The sequence below is a fragment of the Podarcis cretensis genome, assembly GCF_951804945.1.
Source record: "Podarcis cretensis genome assembly, chromosome: 8".
Taxonomy (NCBI): domain Eukaryota; kingdom Metazoa; phylum Chordata; class Lepidosauria; order Squamata; family Lacertidae; genus Podarcis; species Podarcis cretensis.
This window is the reverse complement of record NC_137177.1, coordinates 85,740,920-85,758,165: the sequence shown is the minus strand read 5'-3', so window position 1 is coordinate 85,758,165 and position 17,246 is coordinate 85,740,920. Positions and strand designations below refer to the sequence as shown.

The 17,246-nt window shown below is 45.5% G+C and overlaps 1 protein-coding gene across 3 annotated transcripts in view; it reads left to right on the top strand.

The window, feature by feature from the left end:
* Nucleotides 1–2,795: 2,795 nt before the first annotated feature.
* Nucleotides 2,796–17,246, top strand: part of MAPKAPK5 (MAPK activated protein kinase 5) — a 32,422-nt gene continuing 17,971 nt past the window's right edge. The window contains exons 1-6 of one of the 3 annotated variants that reach the window (XM_079987524.1): nt 2,796–3,389; nt 8,556–8,629; nt 9,354–9,429; nt 11,139–11,236; nt 12,056–12,168; nt 16,349–16,434. In XM_079987524.1, the coding sequence (XP_079843650.1) occupies nt 3,354–3,389; nt 8,556–8,629; nt 9,354–9,429; nt 11,139–11,236; nt 12,056–12,168; nt 16,349–16,434 (483 nt within the window). In that variant the 5' untranslated portion in view covers nt 2,796–3,353. Of the gene's footprint in view, nt 3,390–8,555; nt 8,630–9,353; nt 9,430–11,138; nt 11,237–12,055; nt 12,169–16,344; nt 16,435–17,246 lie in introns of all 3 variants that reach the window. The other 2 variants (XM_079987523.1, XM_079987525.1) reach the window with 2 other exon arrangements.

The window sequence follows — 17,246 nt, the reverse complement described above, 5'->3', positions numbered from 1 at the left end:
AGAATATTTGAAAACCCAGCTTTGTTATAAGGTATAAGCAGTGATTTTTTTTATTTAAAAATGTTTAGGGGTACTCTCATTTTGACTCAATAAAATCACCATTTTATAGTTCAAATCGGGGAAAATAAATACAGTAAATGGACAAAAGTACAAAGATTCACAAAATGTTTAGGGATATGCGTACCCCCAGAAAAAAAACCCACTGGGTATAAGCCACCAGGCTATCGCAGGGAAAAATGGATGGTCACAGAGCATCCCTTGTCAACTGTCCATGGATATAGGCTATGTTAAGTTGCGGGTGAACATATCAGATGACACAGCGATTCTTCAAACAGCTCTTGTTTATTCAGAGGCCAGAACAGAACTGAACTGAAGGGCTCAGTCAGCCTGCTTATATAGAGCTCCAGTACGTTACTGTAACAACTTTCTAAAACTATCCAATCACTGAACGTCACTTTCGATCCTTCATTTGCATAACTATCTACAGTATCCCCCTGCTGGCCCAGGGTGAGAACTTCAGTACATAACAGGATATATTATATTACCTGCTGCAAGTCATCTGCAACTAAGGAACCTTAATTTTAATACTCTGAACGCTTTGAAAGTAGGGAGATTGTTGTGTAGACAATATGGTGACTGACAGTTTTTCCCATACAGAATGCAATTGGCTGAGAGGGACATTATTAAAGTGAGTGTGTAAGTTAGCAGCAAGAGGAGTTGGCTTCTGCACACAAGACTTCAAGAACCATCATTGACGGTCCTATGGCTTCCTGGAAGTCCGGAAGCCAGGCAAGCCAGCAAGGCAAGGTTTCATATAGCCACCGATTAAACAAATTCACGGAGCAAAATAATCTGTGTTGCCACATTATGTGGCAGCATGTTTCATATCCTTTATATCGAGGTGAGGAACATCAGGCACAGGGACTGAATGTGGCCCTCCCAGCCTCTCTACATGGCCCTCAGGACTCCCATTAGCCTCCTTGAGTGCTTTTGTGTGGCTGGATGTGTCCTTTCCTGATGCGCCGATCCCTTTTGCTTCCTTGTATGGATGGAGGAGGTGGGAGAGAGAGAAAAGAAACCACTGACATGCTTGGCTGGAATGTAGCCTAATGTCCAAGGGTAACAGTCACATACATTTTACCTTGGGCACTTCTGCCTTTAGCTATGGCAAAAGATGCTATCCTTGAACTCATTCTCTAGCTGCTTAAACTTGCATATCTAAAACCCCATCACCTACAAAAAGGAGCTAGCATCAGGGTTGGGGCATCATCAAGGTTTGCAGAAGTACGGGGGGAAATAAATATTTTCAGGAAGTGAACCATAGGGACTGTTAAGTTGTGGGTGAACATATCAGACAACACAGCGATTCCTCAAACAGCTCTTGTTTATTCACAGGCCAGAACAGAACTGAACTGAACTGAAGGGTTCAGCCAGCCTGCTTATATAGAGCTCCACTAGAACGCAACAGTAACCATTTTCTGTAACTATCCAATCACTGAACGTCACTTTCAATCCCTTATTTGCATATGTGGACCTGAGTGAAAACTATCTACAGTATCTCCTTGCTGGCCCAGGGTGAGAACTTCAGTGCATAACAGGGACAACAAACAGCTTGGCCAAATGGGGACAGAGCAAAAAGTATGACTGGCTACATGATGCTGAACTGGGAGAAGAAGTAACAGAATCTGGGAGGGGAATAAAATGGCATATTGCCGTAAAGGTCATGGCTGGCTCAACAGGAGCACTGCACACTATAGCATTTGGGTGCCAGTCCTATTTGTATTTTATATGCAGGTAAAGATGCGGAACACAGTTTTGCAAGGAAATCCTTGATCCTTTTTTTGTATGCGCAGAGAATTTTGGCCTCATTTCCTGAGAGGGTATCAAAATTAAAAGTACTTTTGCTGCTTATGTATGTTGAATGCACCACCAGGTAGTTTGGTAATATGCTTAAATAAACAGATGACGTTAGAGACCTGAAAGTTGGTACCTAGGAGCCTACCACAGCCCATTGGGCTTTTAAATTTTCTCCCTTAAAATTGGCACCAGAAGTCTCCCCCCACGTTTGTGGAAGCCAAACGTGCCTCAAAGCAGCCTGGAAAAAAAATCCAGAGGGCAAACACTGGCATTTCTTATCTCCTCCACCCTTTACTGAGGACAAAACCATTTTTTATTTGGTACCTATTGGCTGATACAGGGGCAGTTAAAATGCTGTAATTCACAGGCACAAACGTGTGAAAGGAAATGATACACGGTTATGTTCGTGTAAAGACGTGCTCAAAAACAACGTTTTTATTATGTCATTGGGGGTGCGTGTGCTTAACATGGTTAAGAATAGCGGGGTTACATTTGATTATTTTACATAGGTTTTAACTACGGTTAGAGCTCCGCAGCCAAAATGGCCACCAGCCTCGCTTCCTTCTTTCTTCGCTTCTCTCCGGGAGCTTGACGATCGCCAAACATCGCGAGACTTCGCCTCGAAAAGTGGCGAGTGACCCAAACCGCCCCACAAAGGGGCGTGTTCGAAAGGGGGCGGAGCGACGTCGTGCCAAGGAAAACCCCTCCCCTCTGCCGGCATCCAATTCCCTCCCCGCTTTTATTCCTACCCTCAGGTAACCCCGCGCCGAAGCGCCATTAAAAAGCGACGCGAAAGAGAGGAAGGTCCCCGGGCAATAATTAAAAAAAAACCCACACACCCTTAAAAACATCTGTGAAGAAAGGCGGAAGGGCCTTTCACCTACGGCGTCGCGTCGCTCGTGATGCTTGACGCTGCCTATTTCACTCGCCTGATAAGTCCCCCCCCGCCGCGAAAGAGGCCTATTTGGGACCGCTGCTCGCGCGGAGCGAGACGGCGGGAGAGAGAGGGAGCTAAGGCAGGCCCCGGCTCCGAACGCGACCCCGCTGGAGTTGCTCGGCAGATCAGGCGCGGCTGCCCTCGGCGGGGGCGAAGCTGTGGCAATGGCTGGCGGCTCCTTAGCCGGAGTCGAGCCTCGGCGCCTGAGGCGGAGCCCGGATTAGGAAAAGCTGAGGAGAAGGCGGCGGCGGCGGCGGCGGCAATAATAATTTCCTCCACCCCCTCATTCCCCTCAGCCTCCCGGCCCGTGAGGAAAGGCCTCTCGCGCCCTCTTCGCTTTCCTTCCCTGGCTGGGTGGGGATGAGGCGGCAGCCCGGCGGAGGAGGCGGTGGCGGAGGCGGCAGCAGCAGCAGCAGCGCCGGCGGCAGCGGCGCGGGCGGCGACAGCAACGACAGCGACGACACCGACTTGGAGGGGCGGCCCCCCGCCTAGCCCGGCCCCGCTCCCCCTCCTTCCCCCCCACAGGCTCCCCTCGCCGGGCCTGAAGCGGCGGCGGAGGATGTCGGAGGAGCCGGAGGCGGACAAGATGATCAAGGTAGCGGGGCCTGCGGGGCGGCCTTCGTGGACGGCGCGCCGAGGGGTGGGCAGGGAGGAGGAGGAGGCCGCTTAATTGTTCTTTTTTTTATAATTTACTTATTTATACAACAAGGAAAAAAAAAACACACAAAAAAACCACAAATACCAAATTACACCCAAATTACAAAAATAACCATAGCCACGTAATTTTCTTGGCAAACAATAAAACATCTATTGGTCTTAACACTAAAGACCCAACTTCCCGTCTATTCCATATTTCAAATTCAGGTTAAAGGTAAAGGTACCCCTGCCCGTACGGGCCAGTCTTGACAGACTCTGGGGTTGTGCGCCCATCTCACTTAAGAGGCCAGGGGCCAGCGCTGTCCGGAGACACTTCCGGGTCACGTGGCCAGCGTGACATCGCTGCTCTGGAGAGCCAGAGCCACACACGGAAACGCCGTTTACCTTCCCGCTGGTAAGCGGTCCCTATTTATCTACTTGCACCCGGAGGTGCTTTCGAACTGCTAGGTTGGCAGGCGCTGGGACCGAGCAGCGGGAGCGGACCCCGCCGCAGGGATTCGAACCGCCGACCTTTCGATTGGCAAGTCCTAGGCGCTGAGGCTTTAACCCACAGCGCCACCTGCGTCCCAAATTCATGTTACTTACTGCCAATACACATTTTTTCCCCATAATTAAACTTATTCTCAATAAATCTAATTTCTTCTATCTACCTAGCAGCTATTACTGAAGTTCCTCGACTGCTGCAACAGCATTCGAGCAGCAATTGTTCTACTTGAAGCCTGGGTTTAACGTTCAGGGCGCGGTGCCTCTGAGCGTGGGCAGAGTTCGGACGGCGGCAGGGCCTTCGCCGCGGGGCGGAACCCCACCCCACCCCGGCCTCTTGGGAGATTCAAAACAGATACGAGAAAGTGTTGGTCCATGCAGCGCTTGGCTGCCACGAGGAGCCGTGGCGGATAACCCAGCCAGATGGGCGGGGTATAAATAATAAATTATTATTATTATTAGGCTATCGATGGCTACTATTCTCTGCCTCCACACTCAGAGGCAGTAAATGCTTAGGATTAACAGTTGCTGGGAACCACAGGAGGGGAGAGTTCTCTTGTGCTGCGGTCCTGCTTATGGGTTTCCCACAATAGGCATCTGTTTGGCTGCTATGGGAACAAGATGCTGAACTAGATGGGCTCCTTGTGCCTTGATTCAGCAGGCTCTTTCTTATCCTGGACCTTGGCAATCGTGCATCTCTTATATTTTTTATTTATTTATGGCAACCTTCCCTTTTTTTAAAAAAATATATATAATATTTATTAAGTTTTTAACAAAAAAAAGGGTTACAAAGCAATAAACAGTAAACAAAAAACACACAAAGAAAATACAATAACCAAAATTTAACGTAAAAAGAGAAAAGAGAAAAAAAAATCCCTCTTTCTGATATCTTATTACTCATTTACTTATTTTCATGACTTCCTCACACCTCCCTTTTTTGTATTCCAGTTAATAGTTGGTTCAGCAAATCCATACCCTCTTTGTTTACTCTTAATTCTTTATCTTCATGTATTATAACTTCAGTCCAATTTTACTTATTCCTATCTTGCCTTATTGCTAAAACCACTTCATTTCATTCCAACATCATTAACATTCAATAATTTTACAGTGTTTCTGTAAATAATCTTTAAACTTCTTCCAGTCTTCTTCCACCAACTCTTCTCCCTGGTCTCGGATTCTGCCAGTCATTTCCGCCAATTCCATATAGTCCATTACTTTCATCTGCCATTCTTCCAGGGTGGGTAGAGCTTGTGTCTTCCAATACTTTGCGATGAGTATTCTTGCTGCTGCTGTAGCATACATAAAGAAAGTTCTATCCTTCTTTGACACCAATTGGCCGACCATGCCCAGGAGAAAGGCCTCTGGTTTCTTCAGGAAGGTATATTTAAATACCTTTTTCATTTCATTATAGATCATCTCCCATATGGCAACCTTCCCTTCTAACCAGATGATGTTGGGCTCTCATAAACCCAGGGCAGCAGTGGTCAGGAATGATGGGAGCTGTAGTCTCAACTACACCTGGAGACTATACACTGGGGGAAGACTGACTTAATGGCATTTGTAGGTTGCTCTGTGACATAAATTTCCCTGGGTGGCTTATAATAGCCAAGCTTAAACACAAATAGGCATCAAAAATGGACACAGATACAACAAAAACAAAACTCTGCAGCTGCAAAGTTAAATGGATTTAAAAACGGAGGGCCACATGTTGTACTTTATTTTAAAGGCCTGTGCGAACTGGATGCTTTTCCGTCGGTGCTGAAATTATGGTCTTTTCTCAGACTAGCTTTCCTGGGAAATTTGTTCCACAGCCAGGGTGCCTCTTCTTGATGGTTACTTAGAACTGTAGAATTGTAAACTTAGAATGGACTCCAAGGGTCTCACTTCATTTGACAGGGCACCCATTATTCTTATATAATACCCACAAAGCAGCTAGAGTTTTCTAATCACTATACTTATGCTTACAAATATGAGACAGTCACTGCTCACTGGCTTACAATCTTAGTGGACACAATGCAAAAATGAAAGAAGGGTACAGAGGAAAGAAGAAAGCAAGTGTTGAAGCAGCTGCTACTTCACTGGAGAATGGTTGGGGTCAGGTTGGTCTCCCCCTTGCCATGATTCATGGCCAATAAGTCACATGTCCCACAGGTCTGGGCTTGTGGAGTACAGTGACTCAGAATAGTGAATTATTAATCAGAAATGTGTTCCAATGCTTACAAGTTTTGTTCTCTGTTAGGAATATGAGGATTAATTCAGGCCAAGGAAGCTGCCTTATACCGTATCAGACCACTGGTCCATCTAGCTGACAGTGGTGCTCCAGGATCTCAGATAGGAGTCTTTCTCAGCCCTATCTGAGATCCTAGGGATTGAACCCAGGATTTTTTGCATACTCTATCACTGAACTAATAGCAGTAGTAGTAGTAGTGTAGAGCCATTTATATATTCACAGCACTTATCAGAAAATGAAAGAACATTTATTTGTTACTATGGTGTTAGTATTGTAGCTCCATTCACATACACAGCATTCCCAAACAATGATTCTTATTATTGATTTTATAAATTTACTAGGGTCTGTGGCCCAGCTCACTTCACTTGCCAACCCCACTTACCACTGTGCTTGTAGGTCTGGGCCACCTACCAGGCCACCCGGCCACTTGTTTGCTTCACCTCTTGTTCCCTCCTTCTCACCATTTGAAACTGCTGTGATGGCCCAGCAGCTCTGAGGGCCCAATTTGTCATTGCACTGTAGTTTGCAGTGCGCTGTAGTTTGTGTGGCCACACAAACTTTAACGTGGCAGTGTTCTTAACTATTTATTATATGCATGATATATTTCCATCAATATAAGACGACAGGTCTCTGCCTCAGGGTGCTTACGGACTAAAATTGGATATTGGTGAGACAGCAGAGGGAGGAGGCAGGGCAAATAGGAAAATGTTTGATTATTTGGGTTCAACATATTTAATTAAGTATTCAGGGTTCAATGGGAAGAGAAGTCTCTGCCCCAAGATGCTTGCGATAACATACACATGTATGCCTGCACAAGGGAGACTGTAGAGCAGGGATGGCCAAACTTGGCCCTCCAGCTGTTTTGGGACTACAACTCGGATCATCCCTAGCTAACAGGACCAGTGGTCAGGGATGATGGGAACTGTAGTCCCAAAACAGCTGGAGGGCCAAGTTTGGCCATCACTGCTGTAGAGGAGCAGGAAGGAAATGTTTATTGAGGTTTATTGAGGGAAGAATGTGTGGGTGTTGCTGTACACATACATTAAATTTGTACCTCTCTTTATAGACCCAGGTGTGGTGAACCTTTGCCCCTCCAGATGTTGCTGAACTGCAACTCCCATCAGCCTCAGTAAGCATTGCCAATTGCCACGGTTGATAGGACTTGTAGTTCAGCAACATCTGGAGGGTGAAATTTCCCCAATACCTATTGTAGTTGGATGGCTTTAGAAATAGAAAATATAAATACAAGTGTAAAGAAGTCATTCAAGACCAAGGGGTCTACAATAGCATTGACATCTAACTGAAACAGAAGATCAGGATCTAAATGCCAGAGATTCTAAAATGCCTGTGAGTGTATAAAGGTGCCAAAGAGCGAGCTGGCTGTAAGTCACACCATTCAAAGTTGTAATTAAGTCTTTATTAGCAAAAACATGCGCAAACTTAGCTGATGTCAGGTCTAATGAGCACAGCAGTTCATCCCCAGTAGGTCTCACCCCATGAATCCGTTGTCAAGACTGGAAGCCCCTGCTTCCCCATAGCCATCTTAAGTCTCCTCTCCAGGGCTTTTTCCACGCAGTCGGAAACTGCGCATCCATGAAGCCTGTTGCTGCTCCGCCCATTTCAGCCCTTTTCTGGTTTAGGGAGGAGGAGATCTATTGCAGCAGTAGGGGGAGACACTTCACCAGCCTGACTCATCTTGGCCTCCCTTCTCCCACTCGTCTGCTGCAGCTTACGCCTCTGATTCTGGACTTCTTTCTGTCACAGACTCTTGGTATCTGAAGAAGTGTGCATGCACACAAAAGCTCATACCAATAACAAACTTAGTTGGTCTCTAAGGTGCTACTGGAAGGATTTTTTAAATTTTGTTTTGACTGCGGCAGACCAACACGGCTACCAACTGTAACTAGACTCTCCCAGTTGCCTCTTTGGCTTCCGGCACCTCTTCTTCCCAGACTTCTCCCTCTGGCCACTTCTTGTCCCACCCCCAATCCCTGGGCGCTTTGTTCCCCAGCTGGGTCTTCCTTCCACTCCTCTGCATCCAACCAGTCCATGACAAAGGTCATCACTTGGCACCAAAATGACATAATGCTGCCTGCCTGTGTTGCTGCTCCTCTCTCCTGCTGCCTCCCCCTTCCCAATTTATTATTATATATCCAAATTTATTGTAAATGTCTCATAAACAGCAAAATGCTAGAGTTACAGCTAAATAAGATCCAGCATATCAACTGAACAGAACAAATTGGTATTGTAGATTTGTGGATATGCTATTTATATAATTACAATGCTATACAGTACTATATTACACTATATAGGATTTGCAGTTGGCATCACATAGGGCTCTCCAAAGATGATGCTTCAGTTCCATGTTTCTTCTTTTCCTTTTTAAAACAGGAAACTTCTATTTTAGAAGAATATCATATAAACTGGACTCAGAAGCTGGGAGCTGGTATCAGTGGTCCAGTAAGGTAAGAAGATGCATTTTATTGCTGTGATTAAACTCTCAGGATAATAATGAAATACTGAATGCTTTAATTATGCTGTGAGGAGAAATGGATATTCCTTCGCTCATTTCTTACTCGGTTTGTGTAACACATCTTTAATGCTTTTATTTATTAGGCTTCTGTCCGACTATTGCATAAGGTTCCCACCCTCAATTTGCACATACGTAACTCCAGCAGTTCACAGGACTCCTTTACAATGGTTTTTTCTTTTTTAAAATAAATGCACTAAAATGCCATTCTCATATGTGTTTAATCACAGCAAAATGTGACTTTCAGACATGGTCACACACACCTCCAAATTGTTTTGGACTGCTTTTGTGCTCATGCATAGGAGCATAAACCACTTTTTAATCCAGCTACTTAAATAAGCTAGCTGTGGCCCCAGTAGCTCTTTTTTATTTTAGGAACCATGGATCAGGCAGGGGTTATATTTGGGTTCTGACCAATCAAATGGCTTTTCCTATGTTCATCAGGTGTGGGGAGATGCCGTGGCTTCCAGGCAGGATGTTGTGCCCTGTTCAAGGGATGTTTCCCAACATTCTATCTCCAAACATTAATGTGGGAATAATGCAGGAGTCTAGATTGGGAAGGATTTAGACTCTGTCTTCAAATGAGGAATTCATTCATATGTTGGTAGCTTCTTTATAGCTTCCCCACTAACCAAATGATTTTGCTGCTATCTGGACAGAGTCTGCATGAAAAAATCGTCTCAAGAACGGTTTGCACTGAAGATCCTTCTCGATCGCCCTAAAGCTAGAAATGAGGTATAGTCCACTCTTCTTGAAAAATGTTCTATAGATCTGTTGCTCCACTTGTGTGTTCTTCCCCTGCCCACTCAGTTATCCTAAAACAATTTATAGCAGTAAGAAGCACTCCTTAACACACCCCATTAAATATATGTGGGTGGTTGCTGTTTTATTTAGAGCCACTGTGATTTCCTAATTGTCTAATAATTTTCTGTCTATTTTCCATGTCAAATAAAACCAGCATGGCTTACAATGTAAAATAAAGCATAATGCATCAATTTTTTTTTATTAAATATAACTATTATCCTTTGGGAGATCAGGCATTTCATTTCCTTGGTGATGCTGGGCACAATTTGTAGACATTTTTATCTGTTGGTGTCTTTGGCAAGGGACAAGCTTGCTCCATCTTCCATGTGACAGCCCTTTAGATATTTGAAGATGGTTATCATATCTCCTCTCAGTCTGTTCTTTTCTAGGCTAAGCATACCCAGCTCTCTGAACCGTTCATCATAAGACTTGGTTTCCAAGTCTTCTTTAAATTGTGGTGCGCATGTGTGCCTTATGCCCTAGAATCCCTCACTTCACACCTGAGGTTTGCTCTGGTTCTGCCTTAATGGCAGTAAGATTCCACACAGAAGCTTGATGAAATTGCTCTCCACCTGTACTGATGTTAGTGATGGTTCTGGCTGGGCTAGGCTGAAAATCAAACCCCCCCCCCCACTCAGATCTGGAAGTGGAGCAGGCAATGATATCCAGATTACGGGGTCGGGGCTGCTCCTGTCTCATGGTTTCCCCCATAAACTGTTACTCGTGGGTGAAATTTTGGAGGTAGTCCCAGCTTTCTGACGAACCCACACATGGGTGCTCGTGGTGAGTTACTCAGAGGCATTTCTTTATTTCTTCAATTCCCCTTCACTAACTCTGCTGCGTCAAGAAAGTTATTCAACCTTGCCCTGTTGACCCTTGAAAGCCCTGCAGTTGGGATCAGCTTCCTTGAGCCCAGCTTTTGAGCACATCACCAGAAGGAAGCAGGGAAGGCTGCTTAGCAGGCTGCTCCACATTCTTCCCAGAGCAGATGGACCTCTTGGCAAACATTGCTTTGCTGTATCTACTTTGCTTGCCTGTTTGTAATCCTCCTTGTTTTTGCCTGCCTGACGTCTTCTGCAGACTTAGCCAGCCAGCACCCACGTGTGTCTCGCATTCCGCCAACCAGCCTTGATTGCCTTGTTGTTCCTCTGCACAATCGTGCTCCTTTGCCTCTTGCCTGATTCTACCCTACACCCCAAGGCTCAGGCTAAGCATGGGCTTATCTTGGCTTTAAAAATACTGGCGCGCATGCAAGGACAGCCTTTCCCCAGCCTGCTTCCCTCCTGATGTTATGGAGTATAACTCCCTTCAGTCCCAGCCAGGATGGGAGCTCTTCTCCAAAACATCTGGAGGGCAGCAGGTTGGGGAAGGCTGATCAAGAACATGCCAGGCAGCCAGTATAAACTGGAAAAAGAACTGAGCATGTGGCTGATGTGCTTCCCTCATTGCTAAACTAAGTTGATTCTCATATGCTTAAGAATTAGAGGTAAGAACTTCAGGAGGGGCAGTGCTCCTCAAGCTGACCTTAATTCTGCCCGCAGGCAGAGGGGTATAAAAATGGGGTGGGGGAGAAGCAAAGAGACAGTTGCTAAGGCAGATGAGAACGGCTGCATTTTAACTTGTCTTCTCTTCTCCATCAGGTCCGGCTGCACATGATGTGCGCGACACATCCCAATATTGTCCAGATCATTGAAGTTTATGCGAACAGTGTGCAGTTCCCTCATGAGTCAAGTCCAAGGTAAGACTCTGGCAAGGTGGTTTGATTTCTGACTGCATCCTTTCTACAATCAGGCTTTGACGGTGTGGAATTCTGTCTGGAATTTAAAAACCGCCTTTTATCCTAAGCAAACTGCAACTGCCATATGTCTCGTGTCCCCCCCCCCACCCCTTTCATAGTAGCGTGCCTTCCTTTCCATTGTGACAAACGTATTGTTCAGAATATGTCAACATTTTTCTTTCTTCCAGCTGGTCTCACTTCTTAGCCATTTGGTTCCCAGCGTTCAGGACACTGGGGTGTGTGCAGCATAGATAGCGGCCCTTTTTTGAGATAGCCGATGGGCTTTCCTCTTTCTTTTAAAAAAGCTAGTGCTCTTGTGAGGTAAGGCAAAGCATCTCAGATGCATCTTGGGTGCCATTAAGGCTGGCAGAACAGCAAAAGATCACAGGGCAGGATCTGCCAGGAGATTCTCCTGCTCAAGCCTCACAGAAGAAAACAGGAGCTAGAGCTGTCTTGACTTGTCACTTGCCACAAGCTTGCACAAACAGCTGGCAAATGGTAGCATTAATGTGCACATTCCTTTGGAGAAAAGTTCTTGCCCACGACGTGTTTGCTCCCCACTCTCCGGGAGTTTTCTCTTTCAATGATGCCCCAGAAGAACAGATTCCCTGGAATTCCCGAATCCTAAACTGATCTCCTTCTCTTTAATATTGAACTGGGCAGTAGAGCCCAGTTTTTTCAAACCCCGCCTTGGTTTGAAGTGTGGGGTGTTAGCTCTAGTTTTTATTAACGTTTTGACTTTTTTTTTTCATATAACGAACTGGAATACTTTTAAAACAGGGCTCGGCTCCTAATTGTAATGGAGATGATGGAAGGGGGCGAACTGTTTCACAGAATCAGCCAACATCGGCACTTTACTGAGAAGCAAGCAAGCCAAGTAACAAAGCAGGCAAGTTCTTAACTTAACCCCACCCACCCCCAACACCCACCCCGCCCTTGTCTAAGCGAAAAGCATGGGAAGAAACAGCCCATAAAATAACTGACAATTTTACTGGGAGGGCAAGCGGCAAGCTTTTTAAGAAAACAACCCTCTGATCTAATCAGAAGATTGCCTGCTTTGTTATGATCTCCTGGACAGCCTTTCTCTTTTTTGAGTTAAAACTGGAGGACTCCCAAAGTTTTTTTTTAAGGGTGTATGAGGACAAGAATTATTTTCCCTTAACAGAGCCCATCCAAACCTGCCTCTGAAGAGGAGGTCTGCCCGACACCAGTTTCTCGTGTAAAGACTGAGTGGGCTGCCTCCTTTGGGTGGATGGGAGGTGATTTTGCAGTGTCAGGTTGGGCATATCACCTGCTTCCAGCAAAGGCTGATGGGAAGGCAGCAAGGCCTGAACAATGACTTGTCCAAGGATGGAGGAAGCAGCTTATTTTGCTGGCAGATGCTTTGAGCTCCAAGAAACTTTGAATGTATTCTCTTGCAGCATGCAATTTTGTGGATTTCTAGTCTATGCAAATGCATTAAATAAAGAAGAAAAATCACAGGGATAGGGTTAGATATTAATGAAATTCTTGTCCGTGGGCCCTTTACTCAGGGTAAACTTGACATAGCTATGAATTCCCTGCCATCACAGCCACTACAAAGCCTTTGAAGAAAGAGTGACGAAGTGTGTCATCAGCACAGGGTCCCCTAATTCAAGGCAGAAGCATCGTCTTGGGTCAGTTGAGTCTCTTCCAGTTCTTCACACTCTGGAGATCCATGTAGGCCCTACCCTAGTGAATAGGCCAATGTGCAGTTTGGTCACAGTCCAGCAGATGTGAGAGCAAGTCTTGAAACTCAAACCCCTGGACCTTTGTGAGATGTGGGCAGTCTCTGAGCAGTGGAAGGACTAGCTGTTTCTGGGTCCTGTGAAGTATCACTAAGAAGGGGAGACAGCCCCTTCTTAGTACAGTCATACCTTGGAAGTCGAACAGAATCTGTTCCAGAAGTTTGTTCAACTTCCAAAACGTTAGGAAACCAAAGCACGGCTTCCGGAACAGTCATTTCTGGGTTTGTGGTGTTTGGGAGCCAAAACGTTAGAGAACTAAGCTGTTCGAAAACCAAGGTACGACTGTAGTCTGGTCCTCAAGGAATAGCAGGCTGAGAAATACTGTAGCACAAAGCTGAATAAATCAGTTTCCCTTCTGGGAACGAACATGTATTTTTTGTATTCATGTTTGATGTGGTTGCTTGTTCCTATCTCTTGTCATGATTTGTGTTGCTGGTCTTTTTTTAAGGAATATGGTTATATGCCTTGGTGACAGGGTGACCTCTTCTCTCTACCGTTTTTGGGGGTGGTGGGAGGTCTCTAGGTGCCTTGTCTCTTGTTCTAATGAAGTGTTACCTGTGAATCCACCTTTTGTTCTTTCTGTGTGTTTTCTGCTGCGACTATTTCATCGCAATGTAATTGCAGTGCTTTGTTCTGATCTAACACAGGATAATTTCTTCAGGGAGAGTTCTTTCCAGAAAAGTAACTTATTGGAGAAACATTAAATTCTAAGATCCGCGAAGGTTTTTTGCTTTTTGTTTAAAATAATCCTGCTTGAGCAGAGTTCTGTTCATTGTGGATCTGGTAAAAGGCATCATTAAATTCGCCTCCAACTTGCATGTGATGGAGACTCACTAAAGAGTCTCGCTGGTAGATGCCCCAAAGGGATGGTTGTGAATGCTATAACATTTATATTTCCATCTAGTTCCATCCATTTTGGCAGGTTGACAACTACTTTTAAAATACTGTTTTGAAATGATGTTTTATTTTCAGAATCACAAGGTTAAATATATGTAGTTAGAATATTAATCCCGCTGGATTTAAGCATTTGGGGAAAAGATTTCTGCATTGCAGGCGGTTGGACTAGATGACTCGTGGTTCCTTCTAACTCTATGATCCTATGATTTCTTATGTGTTACGTCCTGTTGATTTAGTGGGAGATAACTTTAATTATGGGGACGCAGATGGTGCTGTAGTGTAAACTACTGAGCCTTGGGCTTGCTGATCAGAAGGTCGGCGGTTCGAATCCCTGTGGCAGGGTGAACTCCTGTTGTTTGGACCCAGCTCCTGCCCACCTAGCAGTTCGAAAGCGCATCAAAGTGCAATTAGATAAATAGGTACTGCTCCAGCGGGAAGGTAAACGGCGTTTCCGTGTGCTGTTCTGGTTTTGCCAGAAGCAGCTTAGTCATGCTGGCCACATGACCCGGAAGCTGTATGCCGGCTCCCTCGGCCTATAGAGCGAGATGAGTACGCAACCCCAGAGTCGTTCGCGACTGGACTTAATTGTTAGGGGTCCTTTACCTTTACCTTTTTTAACTTTCATCATATTTCCAGTTAGAATCTGTGGAAGTTAAAAATGCTTGACTTTGTCTGAATTGTTCCTTGCCTATCCTGAGAAGTGTGGGGTGTTAGCTCAAGAGTGCCTGGTTTTATCCAAGGTTGGTTGTGAGTGGACAGAGAAGTATAAATGATGGTTTTTGTGTCAACTTTTAAAATTTCTAGTAATTCCCATTCCAGAGCCCATATATACAGCTTTTCCAAGTCTCACTCCATTCATTTACCATCGGCAGCCTCAATTTTCAGAAAAGAATGCCGTGGAGAATAGTGTGCCCACTGGCCTGCTACCTGCTATATTAATAAAAATATTTACATAATTTTCTATTTCTTGGAGCTAATTGTGCATTTTAGCCTAACATTTTCTGCGAAACAAATTGGCCACCTTTTGGTTTTTATTCTTTTTCATTTCAAAATATGCCCTTAACAAAATTAAAACTGTTAGCACTGAACGTAGGTGGAATGATCTTTGCTTTCAACTTGCACCTTTTGAATGGTGCCCTTAATCTTGCTCTGGTTCTAGGCGGCCTGCCATTCAAAAACAGTCATTGTGTTTCATAGTAGACTTGTGGTTTGCTGTGGCTGCTGCGTGGTCAGCAGTGGCTGGAGCTGGTGATTGGCCCCATAGCAAGTTGCAAACAAGGCAGTAAATCTTCTGTCACCTGCCTTCATCGTTTAAATCTTGCATCAGGGTTGAGCAGAACCTAATCACTTAATAACTTCAGAGATTCAGTTGGACTGTTAACAGCAAATGAAGGGCCACTGTTGAGATACAATTGTACTATTGAAAATGTTTTTTAATAAGTCGGATTAACACTTTAGTCTTGGAAACTGAAAGCAATTAGCAACAAGCTGGGATGGGTGTGTGTGTCTTTCTCTTAATGTTTCCGGTTGACCCTGGGTCAAGGCAAGGCAATTTCAAGCACAACTTTTCCAACTGTCACAAGGTGGGCTTTTGTGGTGTTCCCTCCTCTCCCCCATTGTGGCTCTGCAGGAAAGCGAAGAGGTCCCTGCTCAGGTCTGCTGAGAAGATTAGGAAATGCTTGCTGCACTTCATCCAGCTTAAACACCCAGAGAGGTGAAAGCAGGAGTTGAAAACATTCCCCAAGGGCCCAGGCAGCAGGCCGCCTTAAGCCTGGTTTTGCATACCCTGCTTTGATTTCCTACTTGCACCCTCCCTGACGGAATTCGCTTGCCTCAAACCATGAGAATCTGTGTTGTAAAAACAGAAGGAACCTTTTGCTGTGTAGACGCTTCTTGCCTCAAGCTGGGATGGATGGCTTGACTGATAGAAGCAGCCTGCCAAGGCAGAAACAGCTGTTTGCTGGATGTGTGCCCTCTCCCCACTCCAGCCTCTTTGCCGTTTGCTCAGCAGTTTGTTTTGCCAGATCTCAGACAACCCTTTTGAAGAAATGCTCCACCTGCCCTTAGCAGTGTGCTTTCAGGATCTGTCTTTATTCCCCACATGTATGCATAGTCTTCCAGTATGTGCAGATGGGTAGGATGGGTGGCGGTGATCTAGTGGAGGTTTGTGATCTCAGAACCCCAGAGCACAGAGACTGAGCCAGAGTCAAGAGTTGTGGTTCTGTGTCTTCATCCCAGATCTCCAACTGCTTTTCCTTTGACCTCCTGAGCCATTCTAAGGGACACCCTCTGTGGTGGTGCTGAGGGTATCTACTGTGCTCCTTTTCTTTTTTTAAGTGCAGATGCCATCATGTCAATGAGAGCCTTTTGGTTACTGTGTTTTGACTCCTTGTGCCCTCTTTCCAGATAGCTTTGGCTTTGCAGCACTGTCATTCTTTAAACATTGCACACCGAGACCTCAAGCCTGAGAACCTCCTTTTCAAGGATAATTCTTTGGTAAGATGGAGATTTGCTACTTTGGATGTTGTTAAATCAGCTATGCTGCTGGTTAGTTCAAATCAGAATGTGAAATGGCCACTCTCATTTTGCCCCAAACTCACATTACCTGTCCCTCCAGCCAACGGCAGCCCTTTCTGTCCCTGGGCCCTGTATGAGTTTCCCCTTTACCCCTCTGTATCCTTGGCCCTCTTTTCCTAGACCTCTTGCTGCCTCCCTCCATTCTAACCATTTCCCAACTCCCTAGTTACCATATTTTTTGCTCTATAAGATGCACCAGACCATAAAGCGCACGTAGATTTCGGAGGAGGAAAACGAGAAAAAAAAAAAATTCTGAATCCCAGAAGCCAGAACAGCAAGAGGGATCTGGCTTCTGGGATAGCCGCGCCAAGCCTCTTCAGGGCAGCGGGATGAAGGCTCCCCCTGCCCGAAGAGGCAGAAGCCAGGAGAGGCGCTTCACTGAAGGGGCGCTGCGCAGCTCTCCCTCTTTGCGCAGCGCCATTCGCTCCATAAGACGCACTCACATTTCCCCTTACTTTTTAGGAGGAAAAAGTGTGTCTTATGGAACGAAAAATACGGTATTCTGTCCTCTCCCTTTCAGCCAGCAAACTCCTTGCTTCTTAGCTTCTTTACCCCCCTTTCTTCCCACTCAGGATCACAGCCCTCAGCGCCCGTGTGATCCCTGCCCCTCACCCCCAGTTCTTACATAATTTCTCTCGCAGAATCCATGCTGTTTTGTCCACCTTTGGTTGCTGAGTGTGAAATGTGTGCGCGAGGGGAAAGGTGTGAAATTGGGATTGAGCCCGTCTCTC